Source organism: Hippocampus comes, unplaced genomic scaffold (genome assembly GCF_001891065.2).
Source record: "Hippocampus comes isolate QL1 unplaced genomic scaffold, H_comes_QL1_v1.1 scaffold155, whole genome shotgun sequence".
Lineage (NCBI taxonomy): Eukaryota > Metazoa > Chordata > Actinopteri > Syngnathiformes > Syngnathidae > Hippocampus > Hippocampus comes.
This window is the reverse complement of record NW_017804967.1, coordinates 82,361-96,400: the sequence shown is the minus strand read 5'-3', so window position 1 is coordinate 96,400 and position 14,040 is coordinate 82,361. Positions and strand designations below refer to the sequence as shown.

General features: G+C 41.2%; 1 protein-coding gene across 4 annotated transcripts in view; it reads right to left on the bottom strand.

The window, feature by feature from the left end:
• Window positions 1-11,680, bottom strand: part of grid2 (glutamate receptor, ionotropic, delta 2) — a 163,706-nt gene extending 152,026 nt beyond the window's left edge. For 3 of the 4 annotated variants that reach the window (XM_019888840.1, XM_019888847.1, XM_019888864.1), the window contains exon 1: window positions 11,397-11,680. In XM_019888840.1, coding sequence (XP_019744399.1) covers window positions 11,397-11,673 — 277 coding nt within the window. In that variant the 5' untranslated portion in view covers window positions 11,674-11,680. Of the gene's footprint in view, window positions 1-993; window positions 1,211-11,396 lie in introns of those variants that run through there. The other variant, XM_019888856.1, reaches the window with a different exon arrangement.
• Window positions 11,681-14,040: the final 2,360 nt, after the last annotated feature.

Sequence of the window (14,040 nt, the reverse complement as noted above, 5' to 3'; positions counted from 1 at the left end):
TGTAGTCGCATGAAAAAAAACAAAAAACCCGACTGGTGGAGTAGATGATCTCGATGCTAAAGGGTAACTTTTGGTCAACTGTTATATTGAGCCGCCACGACGGTTGCTTGCTTACATCGTGATAAGGTCCATTTGGATTGCCAGATTTTTGCTCTTCAAGGGTCACATTAGACTTTTTAGAAGTATTCTTAATAAGAATTAGGATGCATGAAAACCTCCACCAAGCAATGGAAATGTCTTTCATTTTGTATTCTGATCTCATGGTACGTGTCATTTCTTGATAATCCTGTAAAATTGTCCTATGAATGCATCCACACTTTGCTTCAAGTTCCGAGACCAATCAATCTAGTTAATTGCATAGCTATGACTCTGGCAATGTCATTTTTCCATATCGAATACATCATTAGGTCACTGATTTACGTATGATACACACAAACCAATATGTACACACACACACACACACACACACACACACACACACACACACACACACACCGATATCATTAGCGAGGGATATCAACCAAAGTGTCTTAATTAGGATTACCTTGACCTGCATGTACCTCATTAAGTGTTGAGGCAGTCAAGCGGTGAACAAACTGACACTTGTATCCTTATTTTGTTCCCATACAAATGACTAAATGGTTTGGATAATTACTTTTTTTCTTGTTTTATGTAAATCGACAACTATGAACAACCTCCTGACCTACTTATGGGTCCGAAGACTTTTTTTTTTTCGTGTGACAGCATTTCACTGCTATTTTTTTGTCCATTAAAATCATATTTTGGCATTGTAACTCGTTACTCAGATTTTTAAACGGGTTCTAAGTTTCGCTCATACACATCATTTACATGAAATAAAGAAATGCATAGTTTCTGTTTCTTTTTTTTTTTCTTTTCTTTCTTTAAAGACCCGTATTGGCAGTACAATTGTGCACTCTTTGCTGACCGCGTCACGGAAGCAGTGACAAAACGTGCCGACTCGTGCGTACTTACTTGCGTGGAAGGTGAGTGTTTCTCAGGGCAAGACTAAATTCGATTCGCAGTTTACATTCCACTCTTTTATCGTGATTGATGCCAAGCTTAGGTCAATTTATGTTGTATAATCACTATCGCTGCGATTAGCTGGCTACCACTTCCGGGTGCACCCTGCTTCCTCCCCAAAGCCAGCTGGGACAGGCGCCAGCTTTCCTTCAACCATAATGACGCTAAGTGGAAGAGAAAATGAATGGATGCGTGAACCCCATTACATTTTATACACCTCCGTGACATCGGTCTAATTCTGCGGTGGCCTCAAAGAAAAAGAAAAAAACAAAGCCAACTAAAACACATTTGATGACCGTGGGCGCTAAAATAGGTTAAAAAAAATAAATAAATTGAAGGTGATATAGTTGCTGAAATGAAACAAAGCGATTTCAACAGTGTCCTCGGTCATCCTTGCTGTGGTCTGACAAACTCTTTTTCGTGTGCTGAATGCGTGCCTGAATGCAGCCTTTTATATAATCGCAGCCACCCTGTCATGTTCAGCTGTTGGACATTTTTGTGTTTCTCTGGGCCTACGCTTCTGGCTGTCCTTCCACCTTCACATCTACGCTCAACAATGAGAGCTTCTTAAATTATGGAATGAATCTCAAAAAGTTGGCCTAACAAAAAAAAAAAAGAAAAAAGCTACCTCGACCATTATAAGTTTTTCCATATTATGAAGTCCAAGAAAAGTCTGTCATTGAAAATCTGTGATCAGATAATGTCTTGGTGAAGCAGCATGTGACTCATGACCCAAGGTTTTTTTTAGAACAATCTTTCCCAAGTAAAAATGGAATAACGTTTTATTTTATACTTGGCTACTACTGAAATGCCTTGAACTGAGAAAAAAAAAATCTTTCAGCCATTAACAGAGGATCGGTTCCCAAAAATACACAAATCAATTAATGGATGTTCGTGATCATGTGGTGGCTCAAGTTTCGCAAATCTTATCCTGAATTTCATCTGTATGCACCGCACAACCTCTCCTTTACCTAATAAAAAGGAACAAAGATAATTCTTGAAGTCTTTTAATTCCCTTTTTTTTTTTTAATTCACTCGGTATTTCCTTAAAGTAAAGGGTCTCCAAAGGGAAGTTAAATAACACTCTCTAAAAAGAGCTTTGCGCCTTCAAAGCGTTTATCACCCATGCCCATTATCCCGAAATCTTCTACAGACTTGTCGATCCGTTGTAATTCCCCAAAACTCTCACATGTGCATAAAGCGCTCAGTCGTAGTTGATATTGATGTTCCGACGCCTAAAGCTATTCACACACCACAATTGCAATCACATCAGTATCCACTTCAAGTCCACAATGTCGATCTGCTGGAAAACAAACCAATAAATTGGATTGGATTATAACACATCTCAATAAAGGTTTTGACGATGGATTTTACGATTGCTTCTCAACTGAGCTGGCCACACTTTAATCTGATGACATTTTGATGACAAGAAAACAAACTAGTGAGAGGAAAGATTTCTTGTGTCTATTTAATATCCAAGGCTGAAGTATGGACATGCATTGCTTTTCTGTTTGGTTGCATGTAACGCAACATCCATCTATCCATTTTCCGATCCACTTATCCTCACAAGGGTCGCGAGGGGTGCTGGAGCCTATCCCAGCCGTCTCCGGGCAGTAGGCGGGGGACACCCTGAACCGGTTGCCGGCCAATCGCAGGGCACACAGACGAACAGCCATCCACTCTCACACTCACACCTTGGGACAAATTTTGAGTGTTCAATCAGCCTGCCGTGCATGTTTTTGGAATGTGGGAGGAAACCACAGTACCCGGAGAAAACCCACGCAGGCCCGGGGAGAACATGCAAACTCCACACAGGGTGGCCGGAGCTGGAAATGAACCCGGTACCTCTGCACTGTGAGGTCGACGCGCTAACCACTGGACCACTGCACCAGCCCGTAACGCGACGTCCTGCTGTAATTTATTGTATTTGTGTGCTTGGGTTGTTTTTTTTTTGTTTGTTTTGTTTTTGTTTTTTTACATCATTGTAAACTCTAGTTTCACTTCATATGAATTTATATTACCTCGTGAAGGCAAAATTTGTCTTTTTTTTAATTTTTTTTAGAAATAATAGCACTGGTCCTTTCTTTATCTGACTGACTGAGCAGCGGACCATTCAGTCATATTCTGCTCCGCCTTGTTTTTGTTTCAGCACCAGCTGGAGTGTTGGGTGTGACCCTTCAGCTGTGCACCCGTGTCTCGTCATGCAGTCGAGTTTCAGTGTATTTAAGGACTGTTTGTCAGATTATTGACCTCGTTGGTGCTCTTACTCAAGTGTTGCTTTTCTAGACCTCTTGATCTCATCAGAGTTGTTCTTGTTCTTTTAGTTCCACGTTTTCTAAGTATCGTCATTGTTTAGTCATTTGATGCTGCTTTTGTTTTGGTCTCGTGCAATTGGACTCCAGTCATTTCGTTTGTATCCTCGGATTACGATTCCTTTGCCTTTTGCAAGGGCGTTTTATTGATTCCTGTTTTTTTTTGTTTTTTTTTTTCCCCTGATCCCTGTGGCCAGTGTTTTCTGTTATGGACTGTGTTGGTATTCCGTTTTGGATAATAAAACATTTTTACTGTCGCATTTTGTCTGTGTCTGCATTTCTGGGGTCCTAAACATTATTTGGCTCGGTTTGATCCTGACACATCCATTCATTATCTGAAGAGCTTGATTCTCACAAGGGCCAGGGGCATCCCTTTTAAGCTCTAATAATGACAGCAAGGTTTTGTTTTTTTTTTAAATTAAAAAACACACAAATAAATGCAGAAATCATCTGTATTTATTTTGTGAAATCCAAATCTGTTTATTTGTAATGTCTTTCTATTGATTTTGTATCACATGCAGAATTTGCATATTTAATATTTTTTACTCTGCATTTATTGTCATCTTGTTTGACATTTACGTTGAGTTCTGTATAATGTAAAAGTGTGATATCTGTTGAGAGCGACAGTCTAATGAAGTCAGGTAATTATGGTTCTGACGCATTCTTTTTCTTGACGGCTAAAAAAGGGACGCGTCTATTTGAGGGAGGCATTCATCTTAAGACTAATTGGGGCCCCTATATTGCGGAAGTATGGTGTTCTTTTGAAAATACATCAGGTAATATATAATACATCCCAACTCTGAGTTACGGAACATGAAGTTTATTCACGTTGGGGAACGCTACATTATAAATGAAGCTAGCAGCGATAGCTTTATCCACTGGGTATTAACACAGGTCCCATTGCTGAAATTACTTCAGCTCATTACCCAAACGGATATATGATGAAACGAGCATGACACTCTTCCCGATGCGTATACCTACCGTATATATCAAGGGGTCCGTGTCGCATTTGAAATGACTTCCTTTTCAAATGAGGATCATCCCTCAAAAACAAACCTGTAATAACCAATCCTGTCAATAATGTTTTAACGGGCTTTGAGGAAGTCCAGCCATGTTTCTTTTTGATTTCAAATGTTTCTCTCCTTCAGTTACAGTTTGTACTGTACGTCGCTTCTGTTGGCGTTTGCCTCTCCTCCAGCCTTTCATTGGTAGAGACATTTCAAATCCTCCAAGGATGTAAGCTACTTGCACCTTTTAACAACGCACGTTGTTTCTCTGTTTATTTGTTCGCCTTGATTCGCTCCACCGTGCTCAACCCAATGTGCAATGTGCCGCCGGCAGTGTCGCTTCCCCCTCACTGCTTAAAAGACTCCTTACCGTCTTCATATCTTTTATCAATTTTTTTTTCTTCATTTGTCCTCAAAGCAGTTATATGCTGGGTGCCAAATACAGGCCACAGAGAAAACGTATTTACGCTCATTGTGTCGCATGTTTACTTTCTTTCTGGCAAACAGGTAACTTTACATTGCTTTTCGGCTCAAATGTACTTTTCACCTTTATTCATACCCGTCGTTTCTATGCTTGCCTTTCCCTTCAGTTGTCGTCCTCCCTCACACGGTGTTGTGTACGACTGCCGGGCATTTGGAGAGAAAATCCATTACGTAGAAGGCACAAGACCTCTTTAAAAATTCCATTTGGGGTAACAACAGTGGTGTTGCTTGCCAAAACATTCGTTGTGTTGTCTAGAAATAAAAATTTACAGCTGATTCTGAAAATCACAATGGAAATGATTTATGAAGATGGCGCCCCAGATGTATAATTTGGAGTGATAATGTTGTGCAACTATTACGATTCAAAGGTAAATCAACGTAGAAGTGTGATGATAACCACAGAACCGGAGCAGGAACTTGGGTCTTGAGGAAGTGTCGGGCTACTCAGTATGATAGAAAGAAAATAATTGATTCAATGTCATTTTCTTGCACAAGGTAATGTTATGAAGCATATGCCAAACAAAATGCAAATGAAAAATAAACTACACGGAATCGGGACTTTGAAATGTGAACGTTAGAGGGGTGGAAACATAATGGGGGTACGTTGAAAAGAGGTTCGACTGTATTGATTTAGTAGTTTTACTTGATATTAATTTAATGACACGGAGGTTAATTTATCCATAAACTTGGGAATGTGTGGACGGTCTTCAGCTCTATTCTAAGATGGGAAACTGGGTACATTGCCTAACTTTGTGAAAACATTACATATGTTAAAAAATAAATAAATAAATAAAAATTCCAGTACGGTACTGCAGACAAACTTGCCTCAAAAACCTCTAAGGAGAGGGGGGGAAAATCCCCAAAGTCTCGTTCCTCCACATCCTCTAGTTTTCAGGCTGTTAAATTCTATATGAAGCCCGCAGAGATTAAAGCGCACTCTCTGGTTTAGTCAGCCGCTTCTCAAATTGAAACCTTTCTAGTATTTGAAATGCCAGGCACGTTTTTCACCGTCATATACTTTGCCGAGGCTTACGATATGTCTTTTGCACCTTCAAGGTCAAAGAGCAAAAAGTTGGGGAATCACTTTTGAGTTTTTTTTCCGGATGCTCTTCACGACTCCTTCTAAATACAAGACAGTTTATATCATATTGTTTTTCAGATTTTCCTTCGGCTGAAAACATTACGTTCATAATTCACGGTGGTCCACAGTCAAGTCATTAAAACAAAGTAACAGTGATTACTTTTTCCTTTCGCAGTCTCCAATGCAAAGTAACTGGAGCAGAAGTTAAAAAAGACAAAATCTCTTTGGTGACAGACAGTGACATTGTTTCCTTCCCCCCTTTGTTTTGAATTTACAATTGTTAATACCCAACTAATGCCTCTCCCGTATCCAACTTGTCCACTAATCTTTCTTGGTCGGCAGACAAACGACACTCTTCGGTGCACTATCAGCAGATGTGACGCGATACGCTTTCCGCTTCTTTTTGTGCAAACCGGCGATATTAGCTCTTGACATTTTCACAGTTCTCAGAGTTATGGACACAAACGCGAGGAAACAAATCTCCCTTTGTTGTCGAGCAGCTTGTGACTGCTCGCGGAAAGATTTAAGATGCTAATATAAATTATTAGACAGCACGCAGCGTTGGGTGCGCAAGGTAGCGTTATTTTAAGAGTTATGAACTTTAATTCATCAGGTAAGGGCCACGATGCAGAAATGTAGGACAATGCAGCGGTGCCTACAACGGCAAACAATACCTTACGACGTGAGGTTTACGTACTTCATGAAAATCCCTTTTCCAAGTTTGAGTACAGGACGGCATTGGCCGAGAAAGAACGGCTTAAAAGAAAGAGACACGGTTGGTAGAAGAGACAGAATACATGTCCTTGTCGTCTGGGTCGCACCAGTGGAGCTGAAAATAAGCACAGTTGTACCATAGCGCCGTTTGAAAGGACACATTTGACTGTCTGATCTCAAAAGGAGTCTCCTTTGAAAAAGGAGAGGTCTTTTGGGAGCCCTGGTATCATTTGTAAAGGACGATACTGGCGCTGTGATGATACAACTTTCTCCGGCTCTTGTATGTTTTCCTTTCTCCATGGACAACGGGGAAGCCCATTAGGGAACACGTGTGATACTTTAAAAGAATCTACACTTGCTGAGTGAACCACATGGCCAAACCCCAGACGGTCCCCGCGGTAAATCAGTGACCACAAGCCACAGAGGGTATCTCGGGGTGTGTAGAATGTAGAATCATTTTTTGTGCAAAATGTGTATCATGTTTGAAACTGCCCATTTGGGGTCAACGTTTGAAAAGTTTTCTCAGTGATGGTCTGTGTTTGTTCAAGTCCTGACTGAGATTTGCTGAAGGGTATTTTGTCCGAGCCTGGCAATATTTGGCGGTCATCTTTTTGGTTTAGCTCTTCTCAACAAGGTAGAAAAAAAAATGATGATGAATGGAGTTGTGGAATTACTTTGGGTTCAGCTGTTCCATATTCTCAATTATGGTACTTTCTGCACTAGAAGGCATTTCGGATTATAAGGCGCAATTTCAAAGAATGGCCTATTTAAAAACTGTTTTCATATATAGGGCGCACTGCGTTATAAGGCGCATAGAAGCAATGATTGTGGCTGCAGTTGCGCTATGCATCCACTAGATGGTGTACCGCTACAACAACACATAATACAATACAGCTTTATTTATATAGAGCCTTCCCAGCCACTGCGCTGTAACAAATCCATGAGAACTGGTCACAAACACGGACATGAAACCTACAAATACAAATGGCATTACAAAATAATAAATGAAAGACAAAATTCTTAAGACAATTGATTCAACAAAAAGGCCCACAAACCTCCTGGGCTCACTTCCACAAGGGGCTAAATATCCTTAGAGGTCTTGCTTGTCTCCTTCTTCCTTCGTTTAGTCAGTAGTTAACTTTGCTTTAGGTATTATCTTTGTTTCATAATGGCTGCGCAAAGCCCACAAAGTAGTTGTCGGTTTGAGTGTGTGTTGGCAAATGCACGTGTCAATTCGTGTCGGGCAGAACCCTTTTAGGGCACGATTAGTTCCTGCTAATAATCACCACTAGATGGCATCGGAACACTAACAAGGAAACAACTCCACAGAGAATATAAAAGAGACTGCGACACCGTATCTTAGGCGCATCGGATTAGAGGGCGCACTGTTGGCTTTTGGGAAAATGGAATGCTTTTAGGTGCGCCTTATAGTGTGGAAAATACGGTACATGGAAGATGCTGTTCACGGGTTTCTGCTTTTAGCCTGTGACGTCCATGATACGCATTACAGAAAATGTGAAGAAGGCTACCCACAACCCACCAACACCGAACCAGAGAGCTTATGACTAATACTGGAATCTACTTTGTGTGAGTGATACAATGATGGGGAAGAATGCTACACCGAACTGGAGGACGAGTGTTGTGACCCAACACACACTCCCAACAAGGGCCGCATTAGTCACTGCAGTTATTCAATATTAAACCAATAAATAAATTGCTTGCTGGAGCTCACTCATTAGAAGATGCTTCCCTCTGATATATTTAGTAGACCGATAAACGGTTTTAATACAGCCGGAGATTGAGTTGGAGACGCTGGAATGCTTTTCAAAACAATCCCACCGCAGAGTTCCCATTGGAGATCAATGACCACGCATTACTTCTTTTTTCAAATCGAGTACAGTGAGCAAAATGGAGGCTCATTAGGCCATGAGAAGTAATTCAACCCTGAATCACCGAAGGCAGAAAACTATCACGTGTCTCTTTATGGGGCTCGGGCTGGTCTGTGTGCGGCGTCCGCCGACTGATGAATGTGGTCGCAGCTGGTGCTTTCCCCACCGGCGAGAGAAAGCAAACTACTTGCTTTGACATCACTCATTAAGGGTGTGTTTGAAAGAGAAACATATTTTTGAGGTTCGGCCCATTAGGAACAATGCATCACCCGTTTCCCCTCTATGACTCACAGCTAAATGACCTCCATTCTCAACGTGCAAGAATGCAGATGGAAGGAAAACGAAGGGAAGATAGTTTGAAACCGTAGCAGTTAGTCGGCGTTGACAGAGGTAACCGTGTGGACAAACAGTACATACTCCGCCCACCGTGGCTAATAATGATGCTCCGAGCTTGTCAAATAGAGACACTTCATCATGGTGGTTAGCTTCATGCATTCGTCACAGTTTGCCGTAGTCCAGCGGTCAGCGGCAAAGTAGACTTAAAGAGCCACTTAGGCCCATTTCCCACAGAAAACAGAAGGAACCACAAAACTCTTTCGGCGTTTAAAATGAAGATAACGTGTCACATGCGGTTTGCTTTTCCTGGTATCCGATGCATTCAAAAAAAGCAATGATGAGTACCCGCACATATTTTCAGCAAACTGTAGCATGTTTAATGAGCAATATATCCAACCCGGTGAGCTGATAACATAAGGATGAACCGCACTCTCTTTTTCTGTAAACCACAACTAAACATGAGACATTTAGCTTGACATACAACAACACACACGGCTAAATAAGCCTTATTAGCATATCATCTTTTATACACACACACACACACACACACACACACACACACACACACACACACACACACACACACACACACACACACACACACACACACACACACACACACACACACACAATATAGTGCAATGGTTACAGTACAATGATTCAAGGGTGGCACGGCACACTAAAGATCCATCGGGTATGCTGTGGAAAATTATGCAATTTCTCTTAATTTGTCAAAAAATGATGACTGATGCATTTCAACGATATCTTTATCTATATATCTATCTATGTCGGCAACATATCGTGGCAGACAGAACAACAACAACAAATGCTCTTGCTTTAGATGGCAGAACCAAATGTTGCCATTCATGTCGCAGATTGAATCGTGGTTTTCTGCAAATAAATCACCTTTGCCTGCAGTAAGGCAGGCCCAGGTTTCATATAAAATAATATGAGGTCGTCATTATTTCAGTATTAATACTTGACATTGTTGTTCGGTGGTGTGCCATGACATTAAGTCTGCTAGTCTAATCCTGCATTACATTGACGAGTATGAAACATCTTTCGAGCAATTTTTTAAAAACACTTTAGCTTAATATTACAAGATGACCATAATCTTCAAATTTTGAATTGCAGCTACAGTATTGAGATAAATGAAACTATGATTAAAAAAAAAAAGAAACTCATTTATTTTCCTTAGTCAGAGGGAGCCACTGCAGAGGTATAAAAGAGCCTTACGGTGGTTTGCAGGTATGGCACTTGAGGATATTTTCTGCATTGCCGTACAAAATAAGGACGGGCAGCAAGGCGAGCGCATCTTTAACACGTTTATTTCACAGTTCTAAGGATCTGGATTTGAATCGTTGCTCCTGTAAATCGGGGTAATTTGCAACTGAAGGTAACCTGAGGTTTGAATTTACATTTTTATTTCCTGCAGTAACACATGTTCAACTTTATTAAAAAAAAAAAAAAAAAAAGGGCGTAAACAAACCCATTTCTCCGGTGACACGAGGGTGTCCGACTGTGAAGCAACATCCCCGCAGAGCAACACTTATATGTAAAGGACCGCAGAATATTTACCAGAGGGAGGAAGAACGTGCAAGGGAGCAGATAGACAACAAGAGGTAGAATGAGACGGCAAGCACGGACTGACGTGTCAAATGAGTTGCCTGGCAGACACGATTAGGGAGGACAGCGCTCTTGATTTAGCCATATATCCATTAGCTCACTAATGTCCTTCCATGCTGAGACACCACTGGTGCCCTTGCGCGAGTTTAATTCAAAAATCACCCCCCAGAGATGAGTTCCATCCATTTCAACTACAGATATCTGGCTTCTGTCTCATTTCGCTCATATCAGTGACTGAAAACGGCTCTTCAAGTCCAAGAATTGTAGCTCCGAAAGAAGCCTTATCAATAATGAGGACATTTGTTACCCCGGAAAAGCTGTTTCATTGCCTGCGTGTTTGTTTGTTTGTGAGATGAAGAAACTACTTAACTGGGAGGGGGGCTGGGGGGCATTGTGATACAGATCTGGCTGTTTGGAGATCTATTTGACATAGAAACACTAGATGGATTTTTAATCACTAAGTCTTAAGATTGGAGTACATATTTTAATGCAATTTTTGTGCGGTGAGAAAAAAAAAATCTGGTGAAATTTATGTATAGATTTGGACTAAACTGAGTATGAGTAAATATTACGTATGATATTGCTGTTATTATATTACAATAATAATAATACAGTGGTATCTCTACTGACGAAATTAATTGGTTCTGGTAGAAATTTCTAAACTAGAACATTTTGTAAGTAGAGATGCTTTTTCCATGTAAACGCCCTAATCTGTTCCAACCCGCACAAAATTTGGACATAAATGTTTTCTGAAGCATCAAAATGCATCAAAATGTGTAACAAAAACAATTAGATTACAGTATTGCACAATAAATGAGAGTTGTGCATCATGTAAAAAACAAAGAATAAAGAATAAAAATGACAACAAAAAATAAATAACAGAGCTCAGAGCCGGAATGCCTCTTACCAAAGTCAGAGTCGTAGAAAAGGACAAACTTCTGCCAGCTGTACTCGGACACCACTTGCATGATGACCTCGTTGAGATAGACGGGCGGGCGCACCATCAGAGTGTAGTCGTCGGCTCCGGGGCTGCGGCTGGTGGGCGGGCAGGCCGAGCGGGGCGTGCCGGCTGTGGAACGCTGAATGTAGAGATGCGGGATGTGCATGGCGTCGGCCAGCGTCTGCAGGCTGCCCGCCGACATGCAGCCGATGGAGCTGACCAAGGCCAGGATGCCGCGGTTCATGAGCTCGCACGCTGCAGGAAGGGAAGAGAAGCAGACAAAGTTCAATTCGACTCACTGTTCTTTCTTTATGAAGTAGTTGGTAACTGAACCCTGGCTTTAAATTATAAATTGAAATCTTTAAACAGGCTTCATATTCTAATTTTAAACCCCAAAACGGGCATGAACCCATAACATGAAACAGTATTTCCATGTTTTCCACCCTTACCGAAAACCTTCACATTGCTTTGAAACCCTAACTTGAAACCTTGTCAGTGGCTCAAACTCTAATTTGACAGATTTCAAAATGTTAAATGAGAAAAACCAAACTGTAGTTTGAAACCCTGTGCCCACACACGAAACCATTATTAGAAACCTTAACACATGATGGAACACTTTCTTGAGGACCTTGCTGTTGAGCCCAACCCACTCCTGAAATTTTTAACTTGCAATACTGATCCTTGTGAGAAACTTCATTTCTGAATTGAGAAAAAAAATAATTATAATCTCATCCTGGCCTGAAACCAAACTTTCAATCCCCATTTTGATAACGTAGGCTTCAAACCCGAATACAAATCACTAACCCTGCCTTGAAACCCTAATTTGAAACCAAAACTATGTCTTTAAATCTCAATTTAAAACACTAACCCAATGCGCTCAATACCAATTTGAAGCCTTACTTGAAACCATAACCCCGTCTAAAATTCCGAATTTGAAACCGCAACCCTTGTTGAAACCCTAAAATCGTGTAACGTCTTCATTTCAAATGCTAACTTGAAACCCTAACCTTTCTTTTTCTAATTAGAAACCATTATTCTTGTAAATGGTGATACTTGCTCTGTACGTGTTGCCATTGGTTGCTTGGCTACATCATGTCAACTGGAAAGCAGAGAATCCCATTTTGTCACAAAGTACAAAACCATCACAGGGTGGCCGTCGGACACTGGCAACATGGCGACTCTAATTGTAGCGACTGTAAATGTCACCTCGTATTGAATAACACACAGACACATACAAACATACACTCACCACGAAACACAAAGACAGAGTCAACAAGCCATTCTTCCAGCCCCCAATGACCATCACTAAAATAGAGCTCGGGTACAATGATTGATGCCTTCGCCTTAAAAGCAAAATGACCACAATTGAAGCCAGTGAATGAGATTGAAGTCGAGACATGAGCCTGGAGTGTTGCGTCAACGTCGCCGCTATTGATCCACCGTCGAGCTCCCTTTTCAAGCACAATCATACAGCGTTAACGCTTTGATAAAACTGCATTTGAAGTATGAGATGAGAAAAAGTCTGCCGCTGAAGGGATGGGATCTTGGCCATTTTTTTTCCCCCCTCACCGAGTCTCTGGCGTGTTTGTGCTTTCCGCACCTCGAGAGCTTTATCTGCCGTTCAATGCCGTTCCACTTGTCCACACTCGCCCGCTTCTTACCGTATCAAAATAATACCTCTGCATTCTACTCGCCCAACACACTCCCGTGTTATCTTCCCCTCAAAGTCACGGTCATCTTTTTCATTTTTTAAAAAAATTCATATTATTTTTTTAAAGATTTGCACCAATTTTAATTACCCATCAGCACATGAGAATATTGTACACTCATCTTATTTGTAATGAAAAGCTTCGACTCTCCTGAAACATTTACCATTCTACCAGAACATCGTGATTATCCTCATTCCTCACCAGCCATCTTGTGTTTACCCTCATGGCAACACAAACCGTCCACTTCTGTCATGGGAATTTCTGAGAACAGGCTGCGACCCAGACAACCGTACGGTTTCTCTTTCGACAAGGTGAAGCAGCACGTGGCTCATGACCCAAGGTTATTTTCCCACTTAAACTGTAAACTGATTGTGGTGATCGTGTGCGCCTTTTTTCCAAGTAAGTGTACCTAACATTTGATTTTGTGACCACGACGTGAGTCTTTGTATGCATGTGACTAGGAGAATGTAACTTTTTCTATGTACTTTCCGTATAAATAATGCTATGTTTGGCCACAAGGCCAACTCATTTATAACTGCTTCACATTCCACCTCCTCATTCTGCATCATCATTTGTCAATAGACATCTTGTGGCAAATGGCAGCAGAAGTTAACCTCTCCTGCGATAGAAATTTACACGGAAACAGATAACTCCATAATTTGCCATTCGACATGGTGAAGCAGCATGTGGCTCAAGGGTCATGTCTGTTTTGCCCATAAACCGCAAACACTGTGATCATGATTTCAAACACCAAGTTTTCTTTCTCGTTTATTTCCCAGAACGCCATGCACACCGTCTTCTAACACGGCAGCTGCGCTCACGCTTGTAATCCCAAATGCACAAAGGGAACACACTGCAAAATAACCCCGGATAATGAGCCACAGGCTGCTTCACCAAGCCTG